Source organism: Sarcophilus harrisii, chromosome 4 (genome assembly GCF_902635505.1).
Source record: "Sarcophilus harrisii chromosome 4, mSarHar1.11, whole genome shotgun sequence".
NCBI classification, from domain to species: domain Eukaryota; kingdom Metazoa; phylum Chordata; class Mammalia; order Dasyuromorphia; family Dasyuridae; genus Sarcophilus; species Sarcophilus harrisii.
Window position 1 is genome coordinate 167,465,349 of NC_045429.1, and position 15,130 is coordinate 167,480,478.

The following is a 15,130-nucleotide window of genomic DNA, read 5'->3' on the forward strand; positions in this document are numbered from 1 at the left end:
CATACTACCCTTTGACATACAGAGATTTCAAATCTGGATCTTTCCTAAAAGCAAATCTAAGCATTCTTTCCACTATTTAATACAAAAATATAGTCCTAAGTAAAAGGAGTTTTCTATATGACTTTTTTGGTATAGGTCTGTATAGTTTCCTACTAAATAAGGAAAAACACTTTTTTTCTTTGTTAAAGTGAATTGTTCTAGAAAAAATACATTCAGTTAGCACTTAGTATGTTTGAGGCATTCTGATTGTCACTTGGGAATCTGGTGACATTTGGGATAACCTACACGCCTTGAATTTATTTTTAAGGAGTTGATAGTGAGGGTGAATTATGAGGCAGTAGCAGGAGAAGGAGGGACCAATATCAGTCAACCATTTCTAAGAGTTTAGTTCAATGGTCTGAGATTACCAGAATTTTGTTCAACTATTTTGTGGAAGTAATCTGTTCCTGAAAGTTACAGGGGGAAAAGATTGCAATAGAAAGAAAAATTGCTGAAGCTCATTTTTCAAGGTTGCCCAGATTACTTGTCAGACTTGTGCACATTCAAAATATGATTTTTAGGGCTTCCTAGGTGAGATTGAAAGTATAGAAGTAATAGATGGGATTGATGTAGATTTTCTCAAAATAAAGTTTCATAGAATCATCAATTGAGACCTGAAGATATCTCAGAATGAGCTTTTCCAACTTTGCCATTTTACAATGGAGGAACTGAGGCAAATAACTTCCTTACCATCATATAGCTAATAGATATCAGAGGAAGAATTTGTACCCATCCTTTTAAATACTAAATGCCATATTCTTTCCTTTTATGATCCAGCCTTGCCCTCCTTCAGTGCTTGATAACCACATTTACTTAAAGTATCTCCTTGCATTTATAATTCAAAGTATTCTCTCTTAAACTTTTAGCAGAAGAAAGTTAGAAAAGCAACTTGGAGGGAAATGCATGAGAACTCTCCATTATTGGGTATGGAGACTCTCAAGAAAATATTCCATGAAACTTAGACAAACTTTTGATAAAGATTCTGAAGCTGAAATTTTCAATTGATTGTGAGGCTTGGGAAGTGGTCTAAGAAATCCACAGATGATGAAATAATAACTTTAGGTAAGTCTTTATAGGAAATATTCTACCTAGAGCCCACAATGTATTTTGAATAAGAATAAATTTTTCTATCAGAGAATTACATTGCACATCTTTAATTTTAAGATATAATGACTGCCAAAACACCATAATTTTTGGAAAAAAATTTACACTTGAATTATAATACAAAATCCCATCCATTTATAGAATATATATGAAATGTAAAAGCACATCGATGCAGCTCTTGATATGTGGCTTTCCACAGACAGTTTTGAATTGAAGGGTGGCTTTTTCCAAAATGCCTGGCCTAAAAGAGGTTTCATTTTCTTCTACTACCTGATTGAGGTATGCTAAGTGTATAAGCTTAATATTAATATTACTGTAAGAAAAATATCATGAAGAAAGTAAATTGGATTCTGGCATGCATTATGAAATGCATTGTTAAAATAAACACGAGTGAATTTGGAATAATATTTACTGTTTTGGATTATTCATATCAGAGTTAACTTCTGTTAGCAAAAAAATAGATTTGACTGTATATTCTTATATTCTTAGGTGTCTAGTACATACGTAGTAAATATAAACTATCATATAATATATACATACATATATATATAGAAATGTAAATATATATATATATATATTTCTTACTTGGCTTTGAAGGATAAACATTTAGCATCCTTAAAGTCCAAATATTACAGATTATTTTCAATGTAAATATGACTATAATTAGCTAATCCAAAGAGCTTTTGAGATATGTAATGTTGTTTGGTTGAGCTGCTCAGTGTTCTCACAGAAATTAATTGGCATAGAAAGCACTAATGACAGTTATAGTACAGGAAATATTTATTTTGAGTTTTTCAATGGCCGTTGAAACTGACTGCTGTCTAAAATAGGTAAGAGGCAGTGGGATGAAGGAGGATTGTGACTGGCCCTGAGAGTCATAAAAATTTGAGTTCAAGTCAAACTTTTACACATATTTGATGCCAAAATACTTAAATTCTCAGTGACCCAGAACTCTTCAATATTATATGTTGAATAACTATTGCTGATTTGAATTGGTAGCATGAATTTCTTCACTGGAACTTTCCTATACCAATGAAATCTCACAGATCTGGCTTTAAAAATACAAAAATTGTCTATATTTGGGCCTGTAAACCCCCACCAAAGGAAAATATGGTGATGGAGAAGAAGGGGATCTCAAAAAGATTATGTTAGAGAAAACACAAAATAATTAGATCTTCTGTCTTCTGTATCACCTAAGTATTTTTAGGCAAGATACTGTACTTGTCAAAATATTGACCAATAATGTCTACATTTGGAGCTAGACAAAAGGTAGGCTATTTTACTCTGAAATTCAACATTCTTTCACTGTCTTCAGCAATGATTTCCTGGTAAGTCCAAGTCTAACAGGGAAGCAATGTGATACACTTCAAAGCGCATTGATGCTGGAGGCACAGAGGACTTGAGTTCAAATCCTTCCTCTGACACCTGGTACTAGTATAACTTTGGGCAGATTCTTCATCTTTAAAATGAGGGAGATGGTATGTAAAGCCTCTGAGATCTCTTCTAGAATTAAATCTATAATTTTATGATCATATGAAATAACTAGATTTTCATTTTTCTTAATTTGCAGAGTTTTAAAATGGCCTTAGCCCTCTTAAAGATAACCACCTTAGAAATTATCAATGTTTGTGAAAGGTCTGAGCTCCTTTAAAAGGTACAAATATTTGCTAGTTTGCTAGCTCTGTGAATAAAAGGATATCGTCTTAAGTTTTCCCTCCCTTTCAGCACATGACATCTTGTTCTGTATATAGGTATTATTATATAATATTATGTTGTTATATGATAGTATATATTATAGTATCTATATTATATAGATAATTAATTTTTATCAAATGAATTAATGAGCTGTATTTTCCTACAGAGATGAATATGTATATATTTGAAAACATTATTTAAACTACTGATTAAAATAATAAATTTTCTGCTTCCTTTCTAGAACATAGCACATGGTTCTGTATATCATAGATGCATGATAAATATTTGATCAATGCATGAATATGATTTGTATCTTGTCATAGTGCTGAATATTAATATATTAATTACTATCAATAAGTTGATAGCATATAACTGATCAGTTACTGTTAGTCACTGATGAACAAGGAGGATCTTATATTTCTATTCTGATCCATTATCAAGTCAGTTCCACATCATGATCTTTCTGGTGTTTCTCTCATTTATTATTACCTTTCACAGTACTGGCCTTCATATCCACGTGGGCAAGCTGTACATCGATAGTCATTGAGTCCTTCTGAGATGCAAGAAGGGCTAAAACTGAAGAGGTACAGGGTGAAAGAAAGAGGGAAAAAGTTTATGAAAGAATTTTTTCACAACAACAAGTCAAGTCTCATCAGTGGGAATTCTTGAATTTATATTAGAAATGCACAAAAATGTAGGACCCTTTTAGAAAGCACAACTCTATGCTGCCTAAACATTCTAGGTTTTTATGGCTGTAATTACTCCAAAGTTTTTCTGTATATAACTAGATTAAAATTGTTTTTCTGCAACTTTCATTCATTGCTACTAGTTCTTTTCATTCTTGAGTCAAGTAGAACAAGGAGAATCCTCAGGTGACATCTGTTTATATTTTTGAAGACTGCTGTCTTGTCACATTCCTTTCTTTCAAACAATTCTTGTCCAGGTAAAATATGACCATTTCCTTCAATTTGATCCTTACTTGGTTTTCAATAGAGATCCCTCAAAATTCTTATTGCTTTTCACCAAGTATTTGACTTTATCACTAATCTTCCAAAAATTTGGCATCCAAAACTGCACACAGCATTTCAGACGAGGTTTCATCAATGCAGGATAGAGTAGGACTTTAGCCTCTTTTATTCTGGACCATTTAATTCTTTTCTTGATATCCATTATCTAGCATAGTGCATGGCACATCATCAGCCCTTCATAAATGCTTATTTATTGAATTTAAGAATGCTAGCTTTTCTTACTGCAACCTTAATTTACTTTAAGCTGTTTCAGCTGCCTTGGGGCATGGTTTACAATATTGAGCTTGCAATCCACCAATAAATAAGACCAGATCTCTCACATTCTTGTCTAGGCATGCTTCCTCCACCCTGTACTTGTGAACATGTACATTCTACTTTGCAGCTTTCAAAAGTATTCTTATATCACCACAGATGTACTGAATCAGATTTGTTCCAGGATTTCTTGTTATTAAAAAAAATAACTATCCTAGTTGATACCACTGGATGAAAATGTCAGTCAATGACCATTTATTAAGTACCTCATGTTTTAGGCATCATACTAAGTCTTAAGGATATGAAAAAGGCAAAAAGGTACTGCCTGTTTTTGCACAACTATGTACAAATAATATATGTACATGATATCCTAAAAATAATCTTAGAATAAAGCACTATTAGTATTAAGAGGACAAACTTCTTATGGAAGATAGAATTTTAGTTAGGACTTGAGGGAATACAAGGAAGACAGGAGGGAGAAATGAGGAAGAAGATACATCTGTTTTGGATATTTTTTGCTTCCATCTCCTCCCCCCCCCCAACATAAGTATAAATGTGGGCATTTTGGTATATAAAGGGACCTGGCAAAGAAGCTACAGTTTCTTCGGCTTTTGCTTTAATGGGCAAAGACCTGGAGAGTGATTTCTTTGACCTGTCTGCCTGCCTACTTTCAAAGAAACTAACTATAGAATCAAGAAAGCAACATAATCAATTGGGGTAGTTAGGTAGCAAAATGGTGCAATGCTCCCAATTCCATTCTATTTATGCAGTTTCTGCTTAAACTTATTAGTGCTGAAAAAGCAACAGAACTCCTCATTGGTATACTGTAGTCAGCGTCTTACTTTAATTCACTTATAATGCATTAAATCAATAGTGCTTAAATAAGTAATAAAATTACACCTTTGCCAAAAATGTAAACAAATTGATCTATTACTCATAAACTCATTATTCAACATTATTCAACAACATTATTCATTTTTTTCAGTTATCTAAAAACAACCCACAAACTCATAAGCAACTCATTCCATCTAGCTTTACAGCTTATCTCTTTGAAGCTGAGTGATCATTAATTTAAAAAAAAATCCTCACAACTTAAGCTTTTTTAGAGTAAATTTTTGAAAGGGAGACATAATTAGGTTTTGTCCCTTTTGAATAAATGCCTGTCCCATAGCTCTTAAAAGAACATCCTCTTCTTATATATTTGATATATAGAGTTCTGTAGTTCTTCTGGAATTACGTATCATACAACGTCTGGTTCTATTTTTTATAAATAAGTTATGAAAGTAGACATGAAAATAATCTCTTGTGTGTGATTAACATTTTTCAAAACCACAAAATAAAAATATATAAAAACAATAAAATAAAAAAAGATTCCTATAGTTAAATCCTAATCTCAAGGAGGAATGATATGGTTAGGCAGCTAGTGTGTAAGAAAAGGGCAATTCTTTGCTTGAGGGAGAAGTTAGATTTTGAATTGGAAGGAGGGCAAGATAAATGAAACAGAAAGGTTTCTATGGAGCACACAATTCAAATGGTCTATACAAGACCAAGATACAAACTATCAGAGAACCAGGAAGCTGACCATTTGTTCAATTGCCAAAATTTGGGTCTTTTATAGCATTTTCTAGTATTTCCCATCCGCCTACCTCTTTTGTTTTCATGTGAGAGAGAACAGAATCTATTCTGACTCCCTTTCTCCTGAAAAGCCCCGTATCAGTTAGACAGATAGGATTGGGTAGAAAGATGATGCAGTAGAAAAGTCATGAGCCTTGGAGTGAGGATGACTGAGATTCAAATCTGGTCTCAGATACACTCACTAGCTGTGTGACCTGGGCAAGTCACTTAACTCCAAATGCCTTGCCAAAAAGGAAAAAAAAAAAGATATCAATAGAAAGATGGGATCATATACCATCTCTTTCCTTAGGAGATCTTTAAGCATCTATACTCATGGAATTGGTGGAAAGTTGTCAATAATTCTGAAGGAAAGACAACTTGAACTGACTAACTTGCCCGGCCTTTGTACACACCAATGTAAGCCATTATATACCAGCAGTAGCCTTGTTACTTCTGTAGACTGTCAGTGTCTTAGACAATGTATAAAATCTACTGGACTTTGTTACAGTAGTCTTATATTCTTTAATCCAGGTATAATGTCCTATAAGTTCTTTGAAAATAATACTCCATTTTCCATTGTTAGACCTTTGTACTAGCTCTTCCTCATTCTTCAAGGGCTCTGTATCCTCAAGTCCAACTCAGCTTCCTCTGGGACTCAGTTCAAATCACATCTGATAGAAGGGGCCTTTTCCAGTGTTTATTGCTCAGTCATTTTTCAGTACAACTCTTTATGACCCTATTTGGAGTTTTCGTGGCAAAGATACTGGAGTGGTTTGACATTTCTTTCTCAAGATCATTTTACAGATGAGGAAACTGAGGCAAACAAGGTTAAATGACTATTCCAGACTCACATAACTCTTTGAGGTAATATTTGAACTCCAGAAGATGAGTCTTCCTGAATTTAGGCCTGGAGGTCTATCCATTGTACCACCTATAGCTGCCCTAATCCTCCACATTGCTAAAGCTTTCCCTTTTCAGATTAGCTTGCATGTACTATCTATGTAGCTTCGAGGCATCAAATTATTTATCAGCTGTCTCCTGTCATTAGAATAAACTTTTCTAAAGTCCAGGGACTATTTTGCCTTTCTTAGTATTTAGCATAGTGCCCAGCATGTAATAATAAATGTCTGCTGACTGACACTATTCTTCTTGCCCATTCATCATAATAAGCAGTGATGAATGAGGAAGGTAGAGTTCAGAATTAAGTGGAGATTTCTGTAGTAAAGAATGTCCTTTGCTACAATAGAAAGTAGACTGGGTTTTGAGTGAGGAGCTATTAGTTACAGGAATGACTATCTCAATTATTGGTCAATTATTTATCATGCTTTCTTCAAATTTTAGGCAGATCTGATAATGTAAAAATTGTGGAAAGACTAGAAGATCTGGTTTTCTATACTTAATGGCTTCCTAGGAATTCAGTTGTACCAAATTTATGTACTAATTTGACTGTTTGTAGTGTGTCAGGAGTAATTCAGTAAATGTTTAACAATTAGCTCTTTGAAAAAAAATGATCTACTTTGAAGATTAATTTTTATTATTAAATTTTCTCTTCCACTTTTTTAAGTCCAAGCAGGCAGCAAAATGATAAATCAAGCTCTATTTTATATGTTCTCTATTTCCAAAGGCATAAGTTTCCCACACTGAGACTTTCAAGTTGCCAATGGTCATAGGAGCTATGATGAATGGAATGGAGGAGTGAAACTATAGGTGGAAATAACTAACAATGAAGAACATATTGAGGTGGACAAATGCTATGAGATATAACATGAGTATAATGGCACAATCATCCTATTGGTAGGAAGTATAGCATTTAAGATACTTTTCTAAGGAATTGTATGTGTACTGTTTGTCTATTAGAAAAGTGACACTATGCAATGAAAAGACATATTTACTGTAGGGGCTGTGAACAGTCCAGAAGTGTGAAATAAAATGGGTGCTACTGCTGGAGGGCATACCATACAGAGAGACACTTCCTATATGAATAAGTAGGTGATTTTGTCTATGGTAAGAGGGACCTCTCTTGTTAAGAGTATCTCTTGCCACATGGCATAATACTCTATGGATGGGGCAAATCTATTATGAAATGTAACATTTTTGTTATCCTAGGATCAAAGATGTTGCAGCAATATCATTAGCTGCTCCTCTGGTTCTTGTACATATTAGTACATGCATTACACTCACAAATAAAAATGCAAAGTTATTGTATTGGCCCCATTGTAGCAGGAGCAGAATACTATTCATCAAATCTTAATATTAGGAATCACAGAGCCAATCTCATAATTGGAATGGACTTTTACAGGTTGCCTAGTCAAATCTAATCCCTAAACAGGAAACCCATTGGCAACATATGTGCAAATCTTTTTAAAAATTTATGACATAATTGTATTACCTCCTTTTAAAATTATTGTGTTCTATTTGAGGTAGATATATCTTTCCATAATCATATTTCAATCATGAGTCTCACCCTATTAGGTATCTTAATGATACCTAGAAGGATAAATTAACATCCTTGTAGACATCTGGTTTATTAGCCACTTGTGCAGAACATCTGAGACCATGGGTTTTATTGCTAGTTTTCTCCATGAGTTTTATTTTCCTGTGAATTTTTGATCCTTTGCTGTTTGTCTTCACCCTATATTGTGCCTTCTGCCTAATTTGTTAGCTATGCACAGATGGGTTTTTGTTTGGTTAGTAAGAGTTCAGGGCAGCAAGGTTGCATGGTGGATAGAGCATTGGGTCTGAATTCAGAAAGAGTCATCTTCCTGAATTCAAATCTAGTCTCAGATATCCATTAACTCATGTGACGTAGGGCAGGTAATTTCATCCTATTTGCCTCATTTTCCTCATCTACAAAATGAACTAGAGAAGGAAATGGCAAACCACCCCAGTATCTCCGCCAAGAAAACCCCAAATGGAGTCACAAAGAGGCAGACACAACTGAAAAATGATTGAACAACAACTAAAACAATTAAGGACCCCATCTAACACTAACTTTCTAATAGACACAGTGTCTTACCTGCTTGGAAGGCAGAGAACTAATCCTGAGTAGGAACATCTCATACCTGCTGCTAGAAGATTAATTCTAATAATTCTGGTTGAGTTTTAATGGCTTTAAGATTTATATTGTAGAAGAGGCTCACGTGCCATGATTTATCTATCAGGTATATAAATTCAGGATTTCATGACAGTGCATCTACACTACCCATTTTGATGACTGGTAATGTAGGTGATGGTGACATTGAAATTTCTGGAAAAAAATAGTTCCCCAGGGATCTAGTGTTAATTGAACTGCCAGGCAGTTAGAAATTTCTTGTGGATGAGGTGAACAAAACTGAGATACTTTACCCCCAAAAGAAAATGCCTGTATGCCTTAATGTAACTTTAACCCTGAACAGCTCCCAGAGCTGACCTTACTGAACTAGTCAACTTGTGAGAGAATTATTCACAGTTCAAGGTCATAGAGATCAGAGTGGCCTCTGGAGACAATGGCCCACATGGTAATTCTGGATGAAGCAGCATCCATGATGAACTGTTCCTGAGGATGCAAGGATATCAGGGAGGAGACTTAGATCATTTTGCAGTTTGCACTCATCTCTGGTGTCTACTCTATAACATCACAATGCTTTAGTAAATCATGAGATGTCTGGTGTGAGAAAGATTCATCTTCTTGAATTCAAATCTATATTTTTAGAATTTTAGCATTAGGACTTTAGAAGCCATCTAATCCAATCTGCTAACTTTATAAATGAGATATGACCCTTTTCTAGGGTCATACAATTAGTATGTGTCAGTCAGGAGATTGAATCCAATTTATTTTGACTCCAGGGCTAGTTCTCTCTTCACTATACCATAATGCCTATCTTGTAATAATAGCTGACATTTATACAATATCTTAAGGATGCGAAAACATTTTACATATTTTATCTCATTTGAATTTTGTATAGGGTAGGTATTATATCACCATCCTCATTATGGGTGAGAATACCAAGAATGAGAAATTATTTTAAGTTATGTGCCTTGAATCACACAGCTAGGTAATATGTAAGGCAGGATTTGAATTCTACTCCAGCACTCTGGAATGTTAATGCAATTTACCTCATCAATAAGAGCAGAAACTCTCAGTGGAAAGATGAATAAAAATCTGTGAGAATTGATTCCACTCTAAATAAATACTAAATGATCACATGAAACAACATATGGAACTACTCCAGCTTCCCTGCTTATGAAAGCAGATTATAGACTTACTTGGTGATAATTTTTATCCATCAAACATCAGTTTTATGAGTGATTACCCTGATTTGGAATATAAAATAAAATATTCATCTTCTAATACTACTGTTTTCAGTTATTCTGTGCATTACCTACTGACAAATGTAGACACCTAACAAAGGCAGTAATAATAGAAAAGGGTAGGTACAATTATGCAAAAATAAGATGAATCTTTAGGTGATTACTTCATGTTATAATGGAAATATTCTTGTACATGGGTAAATTATATTTCTTGCCCACCTCCTTTCTATAAATGTATCATCTGCTGTTCTTTCTTTATCAAATGTTAATTTCAAAGGGAGCAATTACTGACCCACAACTAGATCATACAGGGAAAAATTATGAAAAAAATAACTACAAATGTGTTATATTTTCATATAATTAATTGGGTTAATAGCTTATTATATCCAGCCTGAGATTTGCTTATTTGACCTCAAACATTTGGGTCCTAGGCATAGTCTATTAGCAACAGAATAGAGGGTTTCACTAATTTGGAAAGGGGGTTCTCTTTGTTATACTTACTTATTGCTAGAAGTGATGAGTGGGCAGGCACATTGCCGACAGTCATTTGGCAGACCCTTGACAGTTCCATAGTATCCAATAGCACATCTTTCACAGAAGTCACCAGCAGTGTGATGCTGACAGTTCTATAAAGGAGAAAGGGGTACAATGTTTGATATTGAATATTAACAAAAGTTAAGACAATTCTATTTCCAGTCTAAGGGAATGATTAAATTGTCTCAGATAAGTTTTTATTAAAAAACATTGACAAATGTATTTCAGTAATTCTTGACATGAACAACTTTCAAAGGAGCTTTCTGCTTTAAATAGTAAAAGAAGTTATGTTCTTGTATCTGCATTGACAATGAAAATGATGACCCATGAATGAAATGACTTACTCCTGTGGAGTTATTCTCTTTGTCTACTTTGGTTACTATCCCAGGATGTCTCTTGTTTAACTATGATGATGCATGTCAAGAATTTTAAAGCTCTATCATTTGGTCCTAGATGTTTTTCTACCATTGAATTAATGTTATTCTACTGGTACACAGCATTTTTCTTAAAATGGAAATGGATTATGATCATTCTAGCCTGTCCATATTATTTCCTACATTTAGTGTCATAAGAAGTGCTTTTCTAACTGAGTGTTAATGTAGTAAATTAGCACTGAGTTTAGGTCATTAAAAGAGGTAACTTGTATACAACTAAATGAGATTTATTGAAACCTATTCTTTAGAGATTACTGGAACATCAGGAGAACTGGAATTAGAATATGCTGAAATTTTACAGTCTAACTCTTGAATTAGCTATCTGTTAGGAACAGATTAATTTAGATGTGTGTCTTTATGTGAGGGAAGCAGCCAATATGGCTCTTTCCCTTTTTTATATAGAAAAGGTGCCATCTCTGGCACTTCAATGATGTTTCACAGTTTCTTGCTTCTCATGGATTTCTATGGCTATGAATGGTGGGAAAGCAAAGTCTTATCTGCTTTGTTTTCTCCAAAATTCATGCTTTGTGATCCTTAAGCGCTGCAACTGATTGAACAAGTAAAGGAAGCAGAGAAGGAAGAGGAAGTGAGTCAGACTCATTTCATAGTTGACTGAAAATTTATTGGTTCTTTTCTTAAAGAGACTAGAGCTTACTCTGATGGTCTTAGCTATGATCTGGTATATTTATCTATCAGTTTTCCAGAGTCTAGGACTCATTGCATAGCTGGTCACAAGCTGATAAGGGGTCTTATGTTAAAACAAAGATACCAATAAGATTTTCATGGGCTAAATTTCTGATTTAAATTAACTATCCTAAGCCAGCTTTCAGAACCTAAGCATAAAAAAAGTTGCAGTATGGATCCTAATATTAGAAGAAAGTGGGAAGTTATATGCCTCAATTAGTAATATAGTTATACACAAATGGATGTAGTGATGTATTCATTTTTTTGGTCAATCTAATCTGTCTTCAGTAGCAAATACATTTTATAGGGAAGGGAAGGGAAGGGTTAGGGCAGCAAATAAGATATTATGAACAATTTTCAAACATATTAGACCACCAATTTTTTAATTAATTTGAATATTATTTTTAAATATGACCAGATAACCTTCCTTCCAATGACCAAAATTCTGTTAATGTATGAATTGTTGAAATAATAATTTAGTTAACTGTGTCTCAAAACATCATGCAGTTTGTGTAGGGTTAGCACTGGATAGGCTTGTACATGATAATTTGGTACCAATTACTTCTCTTCCTTTTCCTCTTTCACATGGAATAATTTTGATCTTATAAATGAAATAACTAATTATTATATTTGGACCAAGGTTTTTTCCCTTTTCTGCTTTGTCATCTAGAAACCAGCCAGTGTGGGAAATTTCTCTTAGAAATTTACTCGTTAAGATCTAATCAGTTAGTAAAAGAAATTTTAAATATGGACTAATAGGTGCTGCTCATTGAGTTTGCCCAGACAGGCCTAGGGAAAGGTTGATTCTCCCTATCATCAAGACAGGTGATATAGAAATTGATGTCTCTGACCAAAATTCGAATGATCTAAGTCATGTATCTGAAGACCTTCATTTTAATATAGCCTACCTATTATTGTGTTAACTAATCTGAGTTGATTGCTACCCCTTGTCAATAGTTCTTTGAAGGGCATATAAATTTGTCTCCACTGCCATTAGGGATCTTGGAGCTAAGAGAGATGGCCAAATGATCATTCTTTTATTAATAATCTGCTGACCTTATTAATAAAATGATTAAATTACCCAGAAACTCTCTTGAACTTTTTAAACATCACATAGAGATCATTTAATCTAACTAAATGAAATTTAGTTTTTTTTTTTTTTATAGATAATGAAATTGAAATAAGGAGAGACAAAATGGCTTATCTAATGTAGCATAGATAGAAACTATGCCAAAATTTGAATACCAGTTTCTCTGACTCCAAATACAGTGTTTTCCCCACTGTACCACCTTAACTAAGTGGTAAATTGATCAATAATATTTTTTAAAACTGAAGTATGAATCAGAATAGAAAAGGCAAACAATTTAGGGGATTGATAGCCATATAATTAAAATCATGCCTGGGTAAAGCCAAGATATTTCTAAGAATGTCCTTTATGCATTGGTTTGATGGAACTTCTATATTTGAGCTAAAAAATTTCAGTTTCCATTCTTCCTTTTACCTCATTAAAATTTTTACATATATTGAATTTAAACCATATCCTGATATTGTTTGAGAAAGTTTCCATGAAATGAATTATCTTTTTCAGGTACATTTAAGAGAAATCCAAATAACTTGAAGTCTTTCACATATAATAAGTGATTGACATGATGTTTTGTATGATTCTTTTGTTGACTAAAAAAGCCAGTTCTATTTAGGGATGATGACTTTAGATTTAAAGTTCTATTTTTAACATTCTGCCAAAATTGCAGTGGCTTCACTAAAAGTATTGCCACCAAATTTATGTTTGTTTGTTTTTTTGCCACAAAAATATACAACTACTTACTGAGCCCTAAAATAGTTACGCTTTACACTGGTGGAGGGTGTACTCACAAAGACATAATAATGAATCCTTACAGTGTCAAATGGTTTTAACTCTTATAATTGCAGATACCTTTCTCACGATCAGAATATTTGTACTTTCAAAGAGGGTGCCAGTGCTATACTTTACATCACACAGGTAGCCACTTTTTTTTTTTTTGGAATCATAATATTTATTTTTGAGACACGATCAGTCTAACAAAGTTGAATACCAGGGTTTCTCTTTCACTGGTGTTACTTATCTGGTCATGCTGCTATATTCATAATCTTTTCGTGCTATTTTATAGGTATTATTTTACACTTTACATGAAACTAGTCAAGCTTCCTTATATGATAGTAGCACAACATTCATATTTCACAGCCCTATAGTAGAATCGTAAACAATATAATGTGATTTGGTTCATTTTGATACTTATTTTGGTATCATGGTCCTTCACAAATATCTATTCATCTGTCCAAAGAAAGTACTCATTTACATTGGCCACTTATTCCTTCTGCTAGGGCCACAATGTAAGAGATGACACTACTAAAATAAGCAACACTTCTCTGTGAATAGTAATGAGAAATTATAGAGCAGCATGACAGGTAATGTTTATGTGATATCAGGTAACATTTCTGAAGGACTTGTCTTTTTTTTTCTCTTTGCAAATCAGACCAAAGCAAAACATAGCTTGGACAAATTGATGGTATGGTTTTGTACACTCTTAGAATAAGAACAAGGGCAATCTTGGAGATCTAAAGAGGCCTGAAAAATAGTTGTCAGCCTTTTGCTTTTGCTATCAGTGCATTGCAAACTGAACTGGTATTAACATTTGAGCCACAGTTGCTGAAGATAACATAGAACACGGCTCAAAAAATGATACGAATGAAAGTACTCAGGGGAGTTTGGTGCTATCACAGTAAAAGCATCTCTCCTGTATCTACAACTTTTTTCATCATTCTCTTCTGGAGTGAGTGAATGTTGTTAAACTTTACAGGACAGTCAATATTTTATGACATTTCCCACATACCCACTTGGTTAACTTTATCAGCTCTTCTGGTTAAGTGCACAGACACACCACATAAATCATGATGCTATTCTTGATGCTTCTCCTTCACACTGACTTTCAGAGGAAGAGTGAACATGATATTCTCCCTTAGGTAGAAAATGACTAGTAAGCAAAACATTTATGTCACTGACATGTTACAATTGAATCCTCCTCCCATTATAAAGGAGAATGAGATTCAAGCACTTGGTAATGGGCTGGCCTTCCAAAATATCCAGGATACAACTCCTGCCTTCTTGTTAGACTCTGATCCCCCAGGGTAGAACAATCTTATACCCCTGGATGGGCTTCTGATTGAATAGGACTAAATCAGACTGCACTTCTGGCTGCCATGAAGTCAAGCTTCCAGCCACCATTGAGACACAATCATCTTATTTTCCTAGGGTAGAGAAGTGGAAGATGTGCTGAGATCTTGGGGGTCTGGATCTGAATGAGACTTGGAAACTTCCAATAACCTATATTCTTCATAAGACTTCCTCCCATCTATTAATAATCTGGTCTGAATGCATCTCCAATGGTTAGCATACTTTCCCTATTACTCTTCCCCAAA

General features: G+C 34.0%; 1 protein-coding gene across 5 annotated transcripts in view; it reads right to left on the reverse strand.

The window, feature by feature from the left end:
* Positions 1-15,130, reverse strand: part of LAMA2 (laminin subunit alpha 2) — a 747,833-nt gene that overhangs the window by 171,948 nt on the left and 560,755 nt on the right. For all 5 annotated transcript variants that reach the window (XM_023503203.2, XM_023503202.2, XM_031964285.1 and 2 more), the window contains 2 exons: positions 10,524-10,648; positions 3,328-3,414 (listed from right to left, as the gene is read on the reverse strand). In XM_023503203.2, the coding sequence (XP_023358971.1) occupies positions 3,328-3,414; positions 10,524-10,648 (212 nt within the window). The remainder of the gene's footprint in view (positions 1-3,327; positions 3,415-10,523; positions 10,649-15,130) is intronic.